Below are 16659 nucleotides of genomic sequence, written 5' to 3'. Positions count from 1 at the left end.
GGACTGGTCGGGCCTCTGTTCAAGGAAGAAGCGGAGCGCCCTCAGGCCATCCTGGTGGGGGATGGAGGTGTAGAGGGATTGTACGTCCATGGTGAAAAGGAAGCGGTTGGGGCCAGGAAACTGGAAACTGTTAAAGTGGTGAAGGGCGTCCGAAGAGTCGCGGATGTAGGTGGGAAGAGACTGGACAAGGGGAGAAAAGATAGAGTCGAGATAGGAAGAGATAAGTTCCGTGGGGCAGGAACAGGCCGAAACGATGGGTCTACCAGGCAGTCCTGTTTGTGGATCTTGGGAAGGAGGTAGAAGCGGGCTGTGCGGGGTTGGGGAACTATGAGGTTGGTGGCCGCGGGGGGAAGATCTTTACTAATCCTATCACCATCTCGTCTCGTTTTGAATACCTCTTAATGTCTCTTTACTTCTTTTGTTCCCTCCCCAGCCCTGCCTTTCGATCTATTTCATTTCCTTTCCAGTTTTGAAAAAGGGTTAGACCCGAAACGTTGATTCTAATTTCTCTCCAAGACAGTCTTCTAACCTAGTGCGCTATTTATTCCCTTAGAAATTATTCTTGCTGAAAATTTGCAGTAGAAATATTTAAAAGTACAAACAGATAAATGTATACAACAGTAGAAAATGTTTTGCTTCCCAGTGTTCCTGGAATAGACGACTACAGTAATCAAACGTGATGTGCAGTAAGCCATTAGAATGATGAGGATGATGCTGAGCTCCACGAAGATACCGCAAGTCTAGCTAGTGGAGATTCACTGAGCATCTCCATGGCTGTTCCACTTGAAGTCTTCACAGTGACTAAGGATGAAGGGGTTGTCGGCAAACTCGGGCTTCCTCGAATAAATGGGCTTTGAGGGTTGCCAGCAGCTGAGCTCAGTTGGTTGGTTGGGGTAACAGAAGCATTACCTACTGTCCAGTGGCATGTATACTGGCTAAAAATAAAAAATACAAATAAATGTTCATTATAAAACATTCTGAAGAGATAATGCCATATCTCATATTCATGGATTGCGGCAATTTTGTTCAAGGATTTTCCAGTTAGCAGGTGATTTTACCCTTTCCAAGGCTATTTTACATTGATTGTAAACAAATATATAGTCACAAGATAAAGTTTAGGATAATTATAAAGCAGATTCAGATATGTTCATTTCCAGCAGCTGTATTCACACTTTATATGTGGAACACTGTCAGCTATCAGGCGAAGTAGAGAAGTCCTAAGTTTGACCTCCAAACCAAACCAAAGTACTGACAACAGGTCGAAACATCAAATTTCTAAACATCACTTGACTTTCTATAAATGAGAGACCATGATTTTAAGGATCTTCACCGAGCAGGAGCAGGGTGGTTCACCCCCCCCAAAATTGTGGCACATTCCTGCTACCCATCCACCTTCAAGGCGGCCCAGGCATCCACCTGTTTCAGGTGTGGCCAAATCAGAGTCCTACACTGGTTACAATGTGGAGGTACCAGTGGGTGGTGCGTGCTCCGCCATTGGTACCAAGTATTAAGCAGCGTAACAAATGGTCCTTAAAGGGATTGCTGCAGGCCGCTCAGAAAAAGGCAAATAAAAGTTATTTTCAGTGATTGTTGGGGGAGGGGGTCAGGAAGTGCATGCCCTCCCCCACCACCCATGATTGTCTCTTTCCCCCACCCCTTTAAATCCCGGCTTCCAGCTCAGCTCCACATCAGAGCCTTCAGATTCTTCTTCCTCCCCGAACGGTTAGTTGCCCATGATCGCTGGTTCTGCGCTGAATGGCCTAGAAATTTGGGTCAGGGGCTTCCCGCGGGTGTAAGCCCCCAACCTGCACTTACCTTGCGCGCCGGCCGTTGAGCTGTAGGGCCCCGTGGAATTCTGATCCAGGGCCTGGTCCAGCTGCCGGCGCACAGTGCGTGTGTGTCCCAGGGGCGCAGTTAGTTCGATGCGTCCCCTGGGATCACGTGGGCCATGGGCAGCCAATCGGAGCAGGGAATGCTGTCAAGACTTATAAATACTACGGCCCCAAAATAGCACTAAACCCTCAAATACATTTTTAAAAAACATCACATTTTTTAAATAAACTATAAATTACATGAAATAACTATTTTAAACAATAATTTAAATTTTTGAAAAAAATAATTTTATATTCTAACGTGGCTAAAAATAAACTTACCTTGCTTTAAAGTATTTAAAAATAATAAACCTGTGGAAAAAATGTTTAAATTTTAATTAATTCACCACTTACCTTGTAAAAAGCAGGCCTTACGCCTGCTTTTTATATTTCTAAATTCTGCAGACTTACCCTCACGGAAAAACCTGTAAAAAAAAACGAAGTTCCATGCGCACGCACAGCCTCCCCCGTGCACGCGTTCGACCTCTGAACCTCTTGGTTCAGAGGAACGGAAGTGCCGGTTTCCTGCGCATGCGCAGTGCATGCAGGAAACCGGCACTTCCATCGGGCCTACGGGTGAGTGCCCCGTGCGTACTCACCCGTCGAGACCCGAATTTCTGGGCCATATTATCAGTTAATTTCCACAATAGAGCAACATTGATGAGGATAATTTTACAAGTATAAATAAATGTATAGAAGTTCCTCACCCCACAAAATGTAAAACCTGGAACAATCCTGTCTTAGATTTGTGACCTGTATGTCTCACCTGGCATTGGATCCAGTTCCAGCTGTATGAGTCACTGGTAACATGTTGGCATGTGGTGGAGGTGGTAAGGTTGACCAGTCGTCATGCCCTGGTAAAGCCTGAAGGCTGTTACTAGAGTTTTCTGCAAAGGACACTTGTTAAAAACATAATATTGATCAGTAAACTGAAAAAATTGTATTTAAAAAGAAATAAAAAAGGTAATTTTTCTTCCCATCCTAATGTTAAACCTAGCCATCTGTTAATCATTCTCAGCTTAGAGCACTTTACAGCCAATGAAGCATAGTCACTGTTGTAATGTAGGAAACGTGACAGCCAATTAGTGCACAGCAAGCTCCCACAAACAGCAATGTGCTAATGACCAGATAATCTGTTTTTGTTATGTTGCTTGAGGGATAAATATTGGCCAGGACACCGGGGGTAACTCCCCTGCTCTTCTTCGAAATAGTGCCATGGGATCTTTTACGTCCACCTGAGAGAGCAGACAGGGCCTCGGTTTAACGTCTCATTCGAAAGACAGCATCTCCAACAGTACAGCGCTCCCTTAGCACGGCACTGGAGTGTCTGCCTAGATTTTTGTGCTCAAGTCTCTGGAGTGAGACTTAAATCCACAACCTTCTGACATCGGAGGCAAGAGTGCTACCCACTGAGCCACAGCTGACACTACAAAGGAGTGGAATGGAGGGTTTTGCATCCATCCCTTTTTCTGGCGACATCTGGGAAAGAGGCGTGACTGGCAAGTGCTGCCATCTGGTGGAATTCCCACTATTTTCACCTCTGGTGCATACATTACTTGCCAAAAGTGGCAGCCACCAAATTTAGAAAGGTCAGCAGCTAGTCCTGATTAGATCCTAAAACAAGCAGTATAGCTATCAGTACCTCAAGACAATTCTAAGCATGAAGCAAATCATCTTGCTCAGTTGTATGCAGAACAATCTGGTGAAACTATGTGTGTTGTCATGATTGCTTCCAGCTCAACACAAACTGGCTATAAATAACCTGGTTTCTGTATTTCAATGAACTTTCATTTGTGCAACTGTGTCTAACACCCCATCTGAACTTGGTAATGAAAATAGGATCCGAGCATGTAATGGAGAGTAGGGAGGACTGCTCACAGCATTATACCAAACGTGGTTCATTCTGAAAATTAATACGTGAGGTAGTATTTGGAGTTTCCTGGTACCTGATACTAATTTACTTTATTATAGCTGCTACTTTTTTCTTGGTAATTATGCATGGAATTCTCAGTGAAACGTTTAAGCTGAAATTATCTTATTCACAATAGCAAACATTAGCCTTAAAAAGACTCTCAAACCACACAGTGCATTAAAGAACCAGTCACTCAAATATGACACTATAAACTTGAACCACCATTAACTTAAACTCCCATCCACACAATCAAAAGATATGCAGTGGGCTTTTTGGTATTTTTTGTTCAACTGCCCCCTCCCCTTCCCTTAGACAATTGCTTGTAACTGTCTGTCTAATGCTTTGCTGACCAAGCCAAACCCTGTTGTTGTGTATGTACCTTTAAGAGAATAACTGGTCTCAGACTGCAGTACCGGCAGTGACCACCCCTGTATAAAAGGCGCTAGAGAGCCTCTGTTGTTTAGTTTCGTTTATGCCTTTCACCAGTAAAGATCTGTTTGTTTCTCTCCTGCTAGTCCGTGTCTCAATCATTCACGGACTTAACACTGGCGACGAGTTAGAAACGAACTTACCTGCAACTCAGCAGCAGCTCCGACGACGTTGTTGAAGGTCGGAGCCAGAAGAAAGAAGAAAAAAAAAATAGGCCATTGAAACTCGAGAAATGGGCGTCGACCGTCAATCATCGATTTCAAAACTTGCAGGAGAGACTGTCCAGAGCCAGGCTGGGTTCCTCGGTCCGTGGTTTCCCAGCTAATCGGGCTGGTGGCAGGTAGTGCTCTGATCCTTCCTGGGCTGCGGCGGGCTGAAGCTCGATTGGGTGGCTTTTCAACGGGGCCGGGCAGCGAGTCGGGAAGCAAGGAGAGAGAGAGAGGGTGGAGCATACAGGGCGCGGCCGGTGTTTCGAAGCTGGGCAGCGTTCGGACCTCAGAAGAGGGAGGGAAGTGTCCCAGAGGGTCCGCTCCACGAGGGGAAAATAATAAAAGAAAAAGAATACGCGCAAGAAACCGTGGAAAGCAGCGCGAACAACAGCGGGGAAGAAGGAAAAGCGCGGGAGGCGCCATTTTGTTAAATCGGAGAAGAAGGCAAAGCGCCATTTTAGATTTGCAAGATGCCGAAGACTGGCTGTATCACTGCTTTTGATAATACATTAGAGGACTGGACCACGTATGTGGAAAGAGTCGAGGTATATTTCGAGGCAAACGATATAGCGGAGGGGAAAAAGTCATCGATATTGTTAAACTTAATGGGCGCTAGAACATACGGCCTATTGCGGGACCTGATTACTCCAGCCAAACCGAAGGCGAAGAGTTTTAACGAAATTGTTGCTGTTCTACAGGAGCACTTAAACCCTGCACTGCTGTTGATAGCAGAAAGATTTAAATTCCACAGGAGAACTCAGCACAAAGATGAGAGCAATGCTGAGTATCTTACGGAACTACGCAAGCTATCAAAGCACTGCCAGTTCGGAGCAGGACTGGCAGATACCCTACGGGACAAATTTGTCTGTGGACTCCTGAGTGAAGGAACACAGAAGAAGTTACTCGCAGAAAAAGAGCTGACGCTAGATAAGGCTTTCAGCATGGCAGTATCGTATGAAGCAGCAGCCAGGGGAGCTGCAGAAATTCAACAAAAACCACAGGAATACGGCACCCACGAAATGACACGGGGATTTGCAAAATGTTATCGCTGCGGCAGAACTAACCATGACCAGAAGGACTGCTGGTCCAAAGACAAAATATGCAGACAATGCGGGAAGATTGGACACATTGCACGAGTTTGTAGGTCTGGGAAGAAGACCAGCGACAACAAAAAGGCTACTAAGGAACCGTACAAGAAAGTACAAAAGATGACGGACAGTAGTTCCAAAGACCAGATGAGCGATAGTGAATCCGGAAACAGAAGACTAAGCTGTCTCAAACTTCACAATGTAATCGCAAAAGAGGATCACCGAACCATTTGGGTCACTCTCACGATAGCAGGGTCCCAAGTTAAAATGGAATTGGATACAGGATCAGCGCTAACCATCATGAATCGACGAGACTACGAGCGGCTATTTTCACACATACCCTTGAGAGAGACATCCATCGTCTTGATGACGTATACGGGGCAAAAAGTATACCCCAGAGGAAAAATAAGGGTGCCTGTCGAATACAATGGCAAGAAAATACGGAAATTGTATCTCTACATACTGCCAAATGGTGGACCACCGTTATTGGGACGGGAATGGATCAGGAAGATAAACTTAGATTGGCATTCCATTCATGCAATGACGGTGGATGGTAAAAAAGATGAAGACGTCACTCCTGGACGATTGTCAACAATCTTAGCTAACGCCAAAGAGGTATTTCAACAAGAACTGGGCACGCTTAAAGGCGTAACCGCCTTGATAAAAATAGAAGAGAATGCAGTTCCCAAGTTTTTCAAAGCGAGACCGGTACCATATGCAATTCGCCCAGCCGTCGAGGCAGAGCTGGAGAATCTGGAGAAGGCGGGCGTGTTGTCTAAGGTCGACTGGAGCGAGTGGGCGACACCCATCGTTCCTGTCATGAAGAAAACGTTAACCAATAAGTCCGGAGAGCCAAGGAAGATTCGCATCTGTGGGGATTTCAAGGTGACGGTGAACCCTGTCCTTCGCACAGTACAATATCCTCTTCCAAGGATAGAAGACATCTTCGCCTCGCTGTCTGGAGGGAAGCGTTTTACAAAAATTGACCTAGCACAAGCATATTTGCAGATGGAGGTTGAAGAGTCCTCTAGGAAGTATCTCACGATAAACACTCACAAAGGTCTTTACCAGTATCATCGATTGGTATTCGGAGTAGCATCGGCTCCGGCGATATGGCAAAGAGCGATGGAACAAGTCCTGCAAGGGATTCCGGGGACTCAGTGTTACTTGGACGACATCCTTGTAACAGGTGAAGATGACAGTGAACACCTTAACAACCTAGAACAGGTGCTCACTAGACTACGGGAACATGGGCTGCGAGCCAACCGCCCCAAGTGCGAATTTTTTAAGAAACAGATATCGTATTGTGGCCACGTGATTGATGAAGAGGGGTTACATAAGTCCCCTGACAAAATTGAAGCGGTTGTTAAGGCCCCAGCGCCTGAAAATGTGTCGCAGCTGAGGTCATTCCTCGGGTTGGTGAATTACTATCATAAGTTTTTGCCGAATTTGTCGACAATTCTGCACCCACTGAACACCCTGCTACGAACGGGGGTAGCATGGAAATGGAGCGATGATTGTAAGCGTGCTTTTCAGAAGAGTAAGGACTTAATCACTTCAAAGGAAGTATTGGCTCACTACAACCCAGCACTGCCAATCAGGCTGGCGTGTGATGCGTCTCCCTACGGCATTGGGGCGGTACTGTCACATAAATTCCTTGATGGTTCGGAGAGGCCGATAGCTTTTGCGTCATGCTCGTTAACTTCTGCCGAGCGTAACTATGCCCAGATTGACAGAGAGGCCCTCAGCCTAGTGTGGGGGGTGAAGAAGTTCAATCACTATCTGCACGGTCAAAGATTTACTCTACTAACCGATCATCAACCTCTTGTCTCCATTTTCAACCCTCAGAAGGGCGTACCGATAATGACAGCACAACGGCTGCAGAGATGGTCCCTTTTCCTAGGGGCACACCAATATGACATCGAGTACAAAGGAACTAAACAGCATGGAAATGCTGATGGATTTTCACGTCTACCGTTGCCGACAGTGGAAGAAGAAGATCTTGCAGTGGATCCAATGGAGTTATTCCACTCGACCATAGTCGAATGTCTCCCTGTGACGAATGCAAACATCGAAAAGGAAACACGGAATGACCCGACACTATCACGGGTCTATGATTTAACGGTGAAGGGATGGCCAGCACATGGCGAACCACTGCTGCCAGCATTCTTGCCGAGAAGAGAACAGCTGTCAGTGTGCAGAGGAACATTGATGTGTGGATCCAGAGTAGTAATTCCACCTAAGTTGACGGATAGAATGCTCAATGAGCTTCATGAGGGTCATCTGGGTGGGGTAAAAATGAAAAGCTTAGCCAGAGCGTTTGTGTGGTGGCCGGGAATCGATAGAGAAATCGAAGAGATGACCAAGAGCTGTGCAGGATGCCAGAAGGTCCAAAACGCCCCACCACAAGCTCCTCTGCATCCATGGGAGTGGCCCTCATCTCCATGGCAAAGGGTGCACATTGATTTTGCTGGTCCCTTCATGGACTCGATGTTTTTAATTGCGGTGGATGCACATTCAAAGTGGCCAGAGGTAATAAAAGTGTCCTCAACCACCACGGAAAAAACTATCACAGTTTTACGAACCATATTCGCCAGGAATGGGCTGCCTGAACAGATTTGCTCTGACAATGGACCACAGTTTGTGTCTGAAGAGTTCCGGAGGTTCTTAAAGAACAATGGTGTTAAGCATTACACATCTGCCCCATATCATCCAGCCACTAATGGATTGGCCGAGAGGTTTGTTCAAACATTCAAGAAGGCTATCAAGGCAATGTGTAATGAAGATATACCCCTACAACACAAGGTGGACAACTTCTTGTTTGCCTACCGGAATGCGACACATGCGGTTACCAACCAAACTCAAGCCATGATGTTCTTCAATCGAAGACTACGAAGCCGCTTGGATTTGGTTAAGCCAAACGTCCGAAGAGATGTGGAGAACAGGCAGTTTCAGAATATGAATGAAAGGCCGACCAGGAGTTTTAAGATAGGTCAACCAGTTTTGGCGCGGGACTACCGCACTGAGAAATGGCAGCCAGGAACGATTTGTACACGACAAGGACCTCTCATGTATACCGTGGGCGTTGGAGAGAGCATTGTAAGACATGCTGACCAGATTCTAGAGTCACTGGAAAACGTCAACTCCACACCACGATCTGATACACCTGGTAATGAAATCGACGTTCCAATTGCAGCTACCGCAGACCCGGTAATATTGGAAGCAGATGAACCAAACAACGACATTGATTCCGACTCAACATTGCCAGAAGAACCTGATACCCCAAAGAGGCGTTATCCAGACAGAATCAGGAAGCCTCCTCAAAGACTGAACTTATAATTGCTTAAACTTAACCAATGTATCTAGCAACAGTAATTGTGATTGTAATTCGTTATCATTAGTTGTTAAATGAATGTTATGTACTGTTTATCTAAAAGGGGAGGAATTTTTGTGTATGTACCTTTAAGGGAATAACTGGTCTCAGACTGCAGTACCGGCAGTGACCACCCCTGTATAAAAGGCGCTAGAGAACCTCTGTTGTTTAGTTTCGTTTATGCCTTTCACCAGTAAAGATCTGTTTGAGACACGGACTAGCAGGAGAGAAACAATCATTCACGGACTTAACACCTGTGACAAGTAATATGTAGAGACTGTATAGATTAATAATGTTCTTAACAATGAGAGAAAATGTACTATTACTTTTAATGTAATACAAGTTTTACTTTAAAAACTTGTGGGTTGCAATCACACTGTGATATTAGTAACAAGCACATTAACACATGGGCCCAGTAATTCAGGTCCCAACGCGTGAGTAAGCACCGTGTACTCACGCGTGGGCCCGATGGAAGTGCCGGTTTTCAGCATGCACAGCGCATGCACGGAAAACCGGCATTTCCTTTCCTCTGAACCAAGGGGTTCAGAGGTGGAACGTGTGCGCGCAGGAGTCTGCGCGTGCGCGCTGAAATTCCTTTTTTTTTTACAGGGTTGCCCGTGCGATAAGGCCTCCAGTTTTTACGCGAGAAAAAAGCAGATGTAAGTACTTAGTTTTAAAAGGTAAGTGGTCTATTAATTAAAGTTAGAATTTTTTTCCACAGGATTATTATTTTTAAAGACTTTACAGTAAGGTAAGTGTATTTTTAGACCTGATTTTTAAAAAAATTATTTTTTTCAAAAATTTGAATAATTGTTTAAATTCGTTTTTTACTGTTATTAATAGTTCATTTAATTAGTGGGATTTTTAAAAACTTTTATTTGAAGTTTAAGTACTGTTTTGGGCGCCCGGAGTTTTCATGAGTTTGACAGTTCTTACTATCAAACTCATGAATGAACTTTTGCAACCTCCGATTGGTTGCCCAGTGCTCACGTGATCCCAGCCGGCTCATCGAACTAACTACGCCGCTGGATCACGCAAACACAGCGCGCCGGGAGCTGAACTGGGCCACAGAGAGGAAATCCACGCAGGGCCAGGCTTCAACTGTTGGCGCGCTATGTAAGTGTAGGTCGGGGGCTTGCACCCGCGGGAAGCCCCCGACACAAATTTCTGGGCCATGAAATTCCTTTGTCTGCAATTTTAACAAAACCAGTAAACTGTACTAGGAGAACATAAATTTGAAAGCAAATACAAGAAACAAAGTCAAAGACAAGAAAAGAATATAATAGCAAATCAAAGCTCATTCATCTCATCCCTCTAGTAGTATCCTGTGACAGAACATCATGGATATCAAAAGACCGTCACCTCGACATTCCACCTCAACAGCCAGCAAGCAAACCAAGCTTTGAAAGTCTCCTTTTGCGGCGCAGAGGTAAACCATGCCAAAAAACCCTCCTATTTAGGAGTCACGCTCGATCGCACCCTGTCGTATAGACAGCATCTCCAGAACCTTGAGAAGAAACTAAAGAGTAGGAGCAACTTGATGCAGAAACTCACCGGATCCACAGGGGGAGCAGGCGCTCAAACCCTCCATATGGCAGCACTCGCCCTGGTGTACTCTACAGCGGAGTACTCCTCTCCGGCATGGCTATCAAGTCCGCATGTCAAATCTGTTGATGTCCAGCTGAATTCTACTATGAGAATTATCACCGGTACGCTTTTATCGACACCAACACCTTGGCTGCCCGTGCTTGCAAACATCGCACCACCACACACCTATGCCGTGAATATGCAGTCTCCAGAGAATACAACTGCTTCACCAGCAAAGACATGCCGATCCAGGCCGACTTGAACAACCTACCACCAACCCGGCTCAAATCTAGAAGGCCATTTTGGACCGTCGCCGAAGCCCTTCAGAAATCTCCCCTCAGCCGTGATGACCGATGGCAAAATGCTTGGAAGAACTGAGCCATACATAGAAACATAGAAGATAGGAGCAGGAGTAGGCCATTCGGCCCTTCGAGCCTGCTCTGCCATTCAATGAGATCATGGCTGATCATCCAAATTCAGTGCCCTGTCCCTGCCTTCTCCCCATATCCCTTGATCCCTTTAGCCTCAAGAAATATATCCAACTCTTTCTTGAATATATTTAATGAATTGGCCTCCACCGCCCTCTGTGGCAGAGAATTCCACAGGTTCACCACTCTCTGGGTGAAGAAATTCCTCCTCATTTCAGTCCTAAATGGCTTACCCCTTATCCTTAGACTATGACCCCTGGTTCTGGACTCCCCGGCCATCAGAAACATCCTTTCTGCATCTAGTCTGTCCAGACCTGACAGAATTTTATAGGTTTCGATGAGATCCCCTCTCAATCTGCTAAACTCCAGTGAGTATAAGCCCAGTCGACACAATCTCTCCTCGTACGTCATTCCTGCCATCCCAGGTATCAGGCTGGTGAATCTTCGCTGCACTCCCTCCATGGCAAGAACGTCCTTCCTCAGGTAAGGTGACCAAAACTGCACACAATACTCAAGGTGGGGTCTCATCAAGGCCCTGTACAACTGCAGCAAGGCATCCTTGTTCTTGTACTCGAACCCTCTTGCTACGAAGGCCAACATACCATTTGCCTTCTTAACCGCCTGCTGCACCTGCATGCTTACCTTCAGCGACTGGTGCACAATAACACCCAGGTCTCTTTGCACTTCCCCTTCTCCCAATCTATTGCCATTCAAATAATAATCTGCCTTCCTGTTTTTGCCACCAAAGTGGATAACCTCACATTTATCCACATTATAGTGCATTTGCCATGTTTCTGCCCAATCACCCAACCTGTCCAAATCATACTGGAGTTTCACGACATCCTCCTCACAGCTTACCCTCCCACCCAGCTTTGTGTCGTCTGCAAATTTGGAGATATTACATCCAATTCCCTCGTCCAGATCATTAAAATATATTGTGAACAGCTGGGGTCCTAGGACCGATCCTTGCGGTACCCCACTAGTCACTGCCTGCCACTCGGAAAACGACCCGTTTATTCCAACTCTTTGCTTTCTGTCCGCCAACCAGTTCTCTATCCAAGTCAATACCTTGCCCCCAATCCCATGTGCCTTAATTTTGCACGCTAATCTCTTATGTGGGACCTTATCGAAAGCCTTCTGAAAGTCCAAATACACCACATCCACTGGTTCTCCCTTATCTATTTTACCTTATAGAGGACCCCACAGTACAACCTGAAGGATCAAACCTTCCTCGCAAACAGTGGATAACCATGAACCACCTCAGATCCGGTTCATGGTAGATGCTGCCACCTTCTCCATAGATGGAAGATTAAAGCATCCCCATCATGCGACTGTGGAGCTCCTGATCAGACCCTGGAGCACATCAGTGAGCACTGCCCAGGGAGGAAATTCGCAGGCAGCCTACAAGATATCCACGCTGTTACACCGGAAGCTTTGGCCTGGATATCTGACTTAGATATTGACATTTGATTTGCTACTACCATACGAAAGAAGAAGAAGATGGATATCAAAAAATCAATAAACCAGTTGAGATAATTAAAGCTTTAACAGATTTAAATCCATTACATATTTTATGATTCATTAATTTTGTAAGTATGTTTTCAAACTGTGAATCACAGTTGTTAATTAACCAGTTTAATCCATCAACTGGCAACTTGACTAATAAGTTTGAGCATACCTGTTGGGTAATTTCTGTGTACGTAGGATGTTGGATATGGAGTGGCAAGGTGGCTGCGCCGAGAGCTGTAGCGTTCACAGCTATGGTATGAGTGGGCACCGGGAAGTGGTAACGCAGCATGGTACTGATAATTCGGATTTGTTGGCGCACAAATGCTATCAGCATTGGGTATCAACCAGCCGCTTACTTGGGAGAATAAAAAGATGGTTCTGGTGAAATCAGTAATAATTAAAAATAATAATACAGCAAGTTTCACAACATTTCTGAATGTGTCAACTGTCCCACCCCCACAGAATTTCCATTATCTGGTCCGAAAGTAACTTTATTAATTCCAAACCATTAGTATATTGACCAAAATTTGGGAATACAAGAATCTATGGTTGGAAAATTGCTCATTTACATTTTTCTAACCTCAAAACAGTTGCTAATATCAATAGTATGATGAGTTATGGATGCGATCACAATATAGCAACAGTTTGGGGGCTATATTATTTTTAGAATATTTTGAATCTGAACTATAGTACTCATTAAGCAATATAGAGTCACGTTCCACTGTAATGCAAATTCTGTTAATTCTGTCTCAATAATAACTTCCTTATGGCTACATCAGAGGCTCAATATTGTAAGCTGAATTGTAGAAAGAAATGGACTGCAGGTAACCATTTAGTAACCTCAAAACCAAAAGGAAGTTTTCAATGTAATTTTGGATGCAATCTGTGTGCTAGTAATTTCCCTTGTAGGGTATCACATTATCATTCTCTGGATTTCTTCACACTTAAAACATGATGGCACTTTTAGGACACTACTTTCTTCAACAAACCCATAATATGGATTACACCTTTGCTTCCTTCAAATGCTCCTGTCTAATTTCAAAAGTTTAAAACTATTATTTTACAAGGCTTAACACAAATGTGCATGTTTTATGTTTATTCTATAGATAGGATAGGCATCTATTCAAAAACAGAAGTGTCAAAGCTGAATTGGTTATCCAAATTTTTCCAAGATGTAAACCAGACTTTGCAAATCTGATGGTTTTTAAAATACAAGTTGTTTTTTTCCACCTGCTTATGTCTTAGAATATGGAGGCATTAGTTATTAAAATTAATATATGGTCTTAAATGACTATCATCGAATAAATTGCCAGGAATCAGGCCATGATCTCAAATCTAGCACTGTCCCTAAGGTTTTGGATTTGGCAAAAGATGGCATACTATTTATATAGAATGTATTTTTTTTAAACTGCAGAATTACATGCCCTGACATAGCTTCGATGCCTGCATTGCAGCATCCTACTGACCTCTAGACATAGTTTCAGCTATAAATATTATGACCTAATTAAAATGTACCTTTGAAAGAACCAGATGCAGCATCTATGGTCCTACAGTACATTTCCATGAGGCATTGGGGAAAATATAGAATTGAATGTAGGACCATAGCTGCTGCATCTGTTTCTTGCTAGGGATAAGATTTTAACAATTAAATAAAATAAACAGCAAGAAAATGAAGTTGGATTCCCAAGTAACACAAGGACAAAGTAGTAGAAATAGTTTTTTTTTTTTAAAAAAGCACATTTTTTGGTGGAATCACCACCGATAATTTATACATGACTGATGTACAGGCTCCTCAGTATTCTAACCATTTCTTGCTCAATTAACAAGAGATATGTTTGCTGGCTATCTCCGTTCCTCCCCACAATTCATCCACAGAAACTAAGAACCAAGCCTTGAGTGTGTGTGTGTAATATAAGCTAGGCGGTCATTATTACGCCAACTTGATCACATGCTACCATGCTTGTATACAACAAAGTTAAAGACTTACTGTGAGAGTAACTCATGTGCTGATTTTCAGAAAGGTCATCTGAGCTATCCTTATAACTGGCTCTGTAAGGGTTCAAATAAAGATATGGCATTATGCACCTTGGAACAACTTTGCAGTTTAACTGTTCAATCCTCTGGAAAAAAAATTAAATCCCTGTCTTTCTCCTTTCCGAAAGACAGGGACTCATGCTGCAGTATGGCTCCTTCTGTGCCAACAAATAGCTGATCTCCCATAGTGCAGCTTACCCATACCAAACAGGTGCATGAGTGTTTGGCTGGCTGGTCCGCCTTCTTAAATCTGTGTTAAGAGTTTTCAGCATTGGTTATAAAAGTTTCATTTAAAAAAAAACTTACTCTTAGTTAGCTTTATCACTGTTAATTCCCATTACTGTATACACCAGATTTTTTGTATTGCAAGACTATTAGTTACCTCTCTTTCCTAAACAGTTTTAAGCACAGCTGCAATTTGATTGACAGCAAAGTTCTCAATTTGGGAATTCCTTTGGGGCTTCCATCATTAAGACTTGGAGGAGGAAGATGAATTCATGAGTGCTTTGTGCATTGAGTGCTGTTGGAGTTTTGCTAAGTGGGAGAAAAGTCATTTAAGTGTATTTTGTGAATTTTAGTGTGTTAAGAAGTCAATTATTTGAAGTAAGTTTAATTTTTTAAGGGTTTTTTAAACTCTTGGGCAGTTTAAACAGGAAGTAGAATCCGGGTATAAAAGGGGAGGGGCTAGTGCGGTGAACGGAGTGCTTTGTGCATTGAGTGCTGTTGGAGTTTTGCTAAGTGGGAGAGTTCGGATAAGTGGGAGGTGAGGGTGTGTTTTTTGCTCTGTTTTGTTCCCCACTCCCAGGCTTAGACAGCACTGCGGAGGCGGAGCAGCGAGACGAGTCAACCAAACAGGCTCCACAGACAGTATTCAAGGAGGAGGTTGGTGATCAGCTGGTTGGTTGGTTTTCTTCCTTCTCTTCTCTTTCATACCTTTAAGTTGGTAAGTCCTATTGAATAGTGGTGTGATATTATCATATATATCCGGGCAGGGTCTTCATAACTAATAATAAGAAATTTAATTAATTATATAGAATGGAGCAGGTGATGTGTTACTGTTGCGAGATGTGGGAGCCGGTGAACCCCATTGAGGCTAACGGTGATTACATCTGCGACAAGTGTTTGCTGCTAGAGGAACTCAAGTTCCATGTTATGGAGCTTGAGACCGAGCTTCGGACACTGCGACACATCAGGGAGGGGGAGAAGTTCCTGGACTCTATGTTTCAGGAGATGGTCACACCTATGAAGTTAATTACTGCAGATGTAGTCCGTGGTCAGGGACAGGACGGTGTGACTACGAGTGAGGAAGGTACAGGGATCCAGGATGTAGTGTTGAAGGAGACGCAGCCCTTGTTCTTGTCCAGCAGGATCGAGGTTCTTACTCCCTGTGAGGGCGGGAGCGGGGACTGCAGGGAGGATGAGCAACCTGGCCACAGCACCGTGGTACAGGGGGCCATTCAAGTGGAGGGAGTAAAAAGAAATGTTGTAGTGGTAGGGGATAGTATCATTAGGGGGATAGATAGGGTTCTCTGCAGTCAAGAGCGGGAGTCCCGAAGGCTGTGTTGCCTGCCTGGTGCCAGGGTTAAGGACATCTCTTCTGGGCTGGAAAGAAACTTGCAGTGGGAGGGGGAGGATCCAGTTGTCGTGGTCCATGTTGGTACAAACGACGTAGATAGGACAAGGAAGACGGTTCTGTTAAAGGAGTATGAGCAGCTAGGGGTCAAATTAAAAAACAGAACCTCAAGGGTAATAATCTCTGGGTTATTACCTGAGCCACGAGCGAATTTGGCTAGGATAAATAAAATTAAAGAGTTAAATGCGTGGCTCAAAGATTGGTGTGGGAGAAATGGGTTTTGCTTCTTGGGACACTGGCACCAGTACTGGGACAGGAGGGAGCTGTTCTGTTGGGACGGACTCCACTTGGCCAGTGCTGGGACTAGAGTCCTGGCGAATCATATAACTAGGGCTGTAGAGAGGGCTTTAAACTAATTAGTGGGGGGGAGGTTTCTAGAGAGCAAATAATAGAAATGACAACAGAGAAGGTCATAGACTTAGGTAGCAGTGGGGGAATTAAAAAACAGAATGTGTCAGGAAGGGACAGAAGGTATGGAGTAAAAAGTAAAGTACTAAAAAGGGAAAAAACAGGAACTAAGTGTTACAAAACATATTTGAAAGTTCTTTATCTGAATGCACGTAGCATTCGTAACAAAATGAATGAG

At 44.3% G+C, this 16659-nt stretch overlaps 1 protein-coding gene across 1 annotated transcript in view; it reads right to left on the bottom strand.

The window, feature by feature from the left end:
• Window positions 1-491: 491 nt before the first annotated feature.
• LOC147107738 (T-box transcription factor TBX19-like) overlaps window positions 492-16659 on the bottom strand; it is a 62295-nt gene continuing 46127 nt past the window's right edge. Inside the window, exons 5-8 of the mRNA XM_086006076.1 lie at window positions 14394-14455; window positions 12576-12761; window positions 2638-2770; window positions 492-935 (exon numbers count right to left, since the gene is read on the bottom strand). Coding sequence (XP_085862202.1) covers window positions 695-935; window positions 2638-2770; window positions 12576-12761; window positions 14394-14455 — 622 coding nt within the window. The 3' untranslated portion in view covers window positions 492-694. The remainder of the gene's footprint in view (window positions 936-2637; window positions 2771-12575; window positions 12762-14393; window positions 14456-16659) is intronic.

The sequence above is a fragment of the Somniosus microcephalus genome, chromosome 14 (genome assembly GCF_052327205.1).
Source record: "Somniosus microcephalus isolate GS21.2 chromosome 14, FLI_Smic_1.0, whole genome shotgun sequence".
Taxonomy (NCBI): domain Eukaryota; kingdom Metazoa; phylum Chordata; class Chondrichthyes; order Squaliformes; family Somniosidae; genus Somniosus; species Somniosus microcephalus.
Note: the sequence above shows the minus strand (reverse complement) of the source record. Positions and strands in the feature narration are given on the sequence as shown.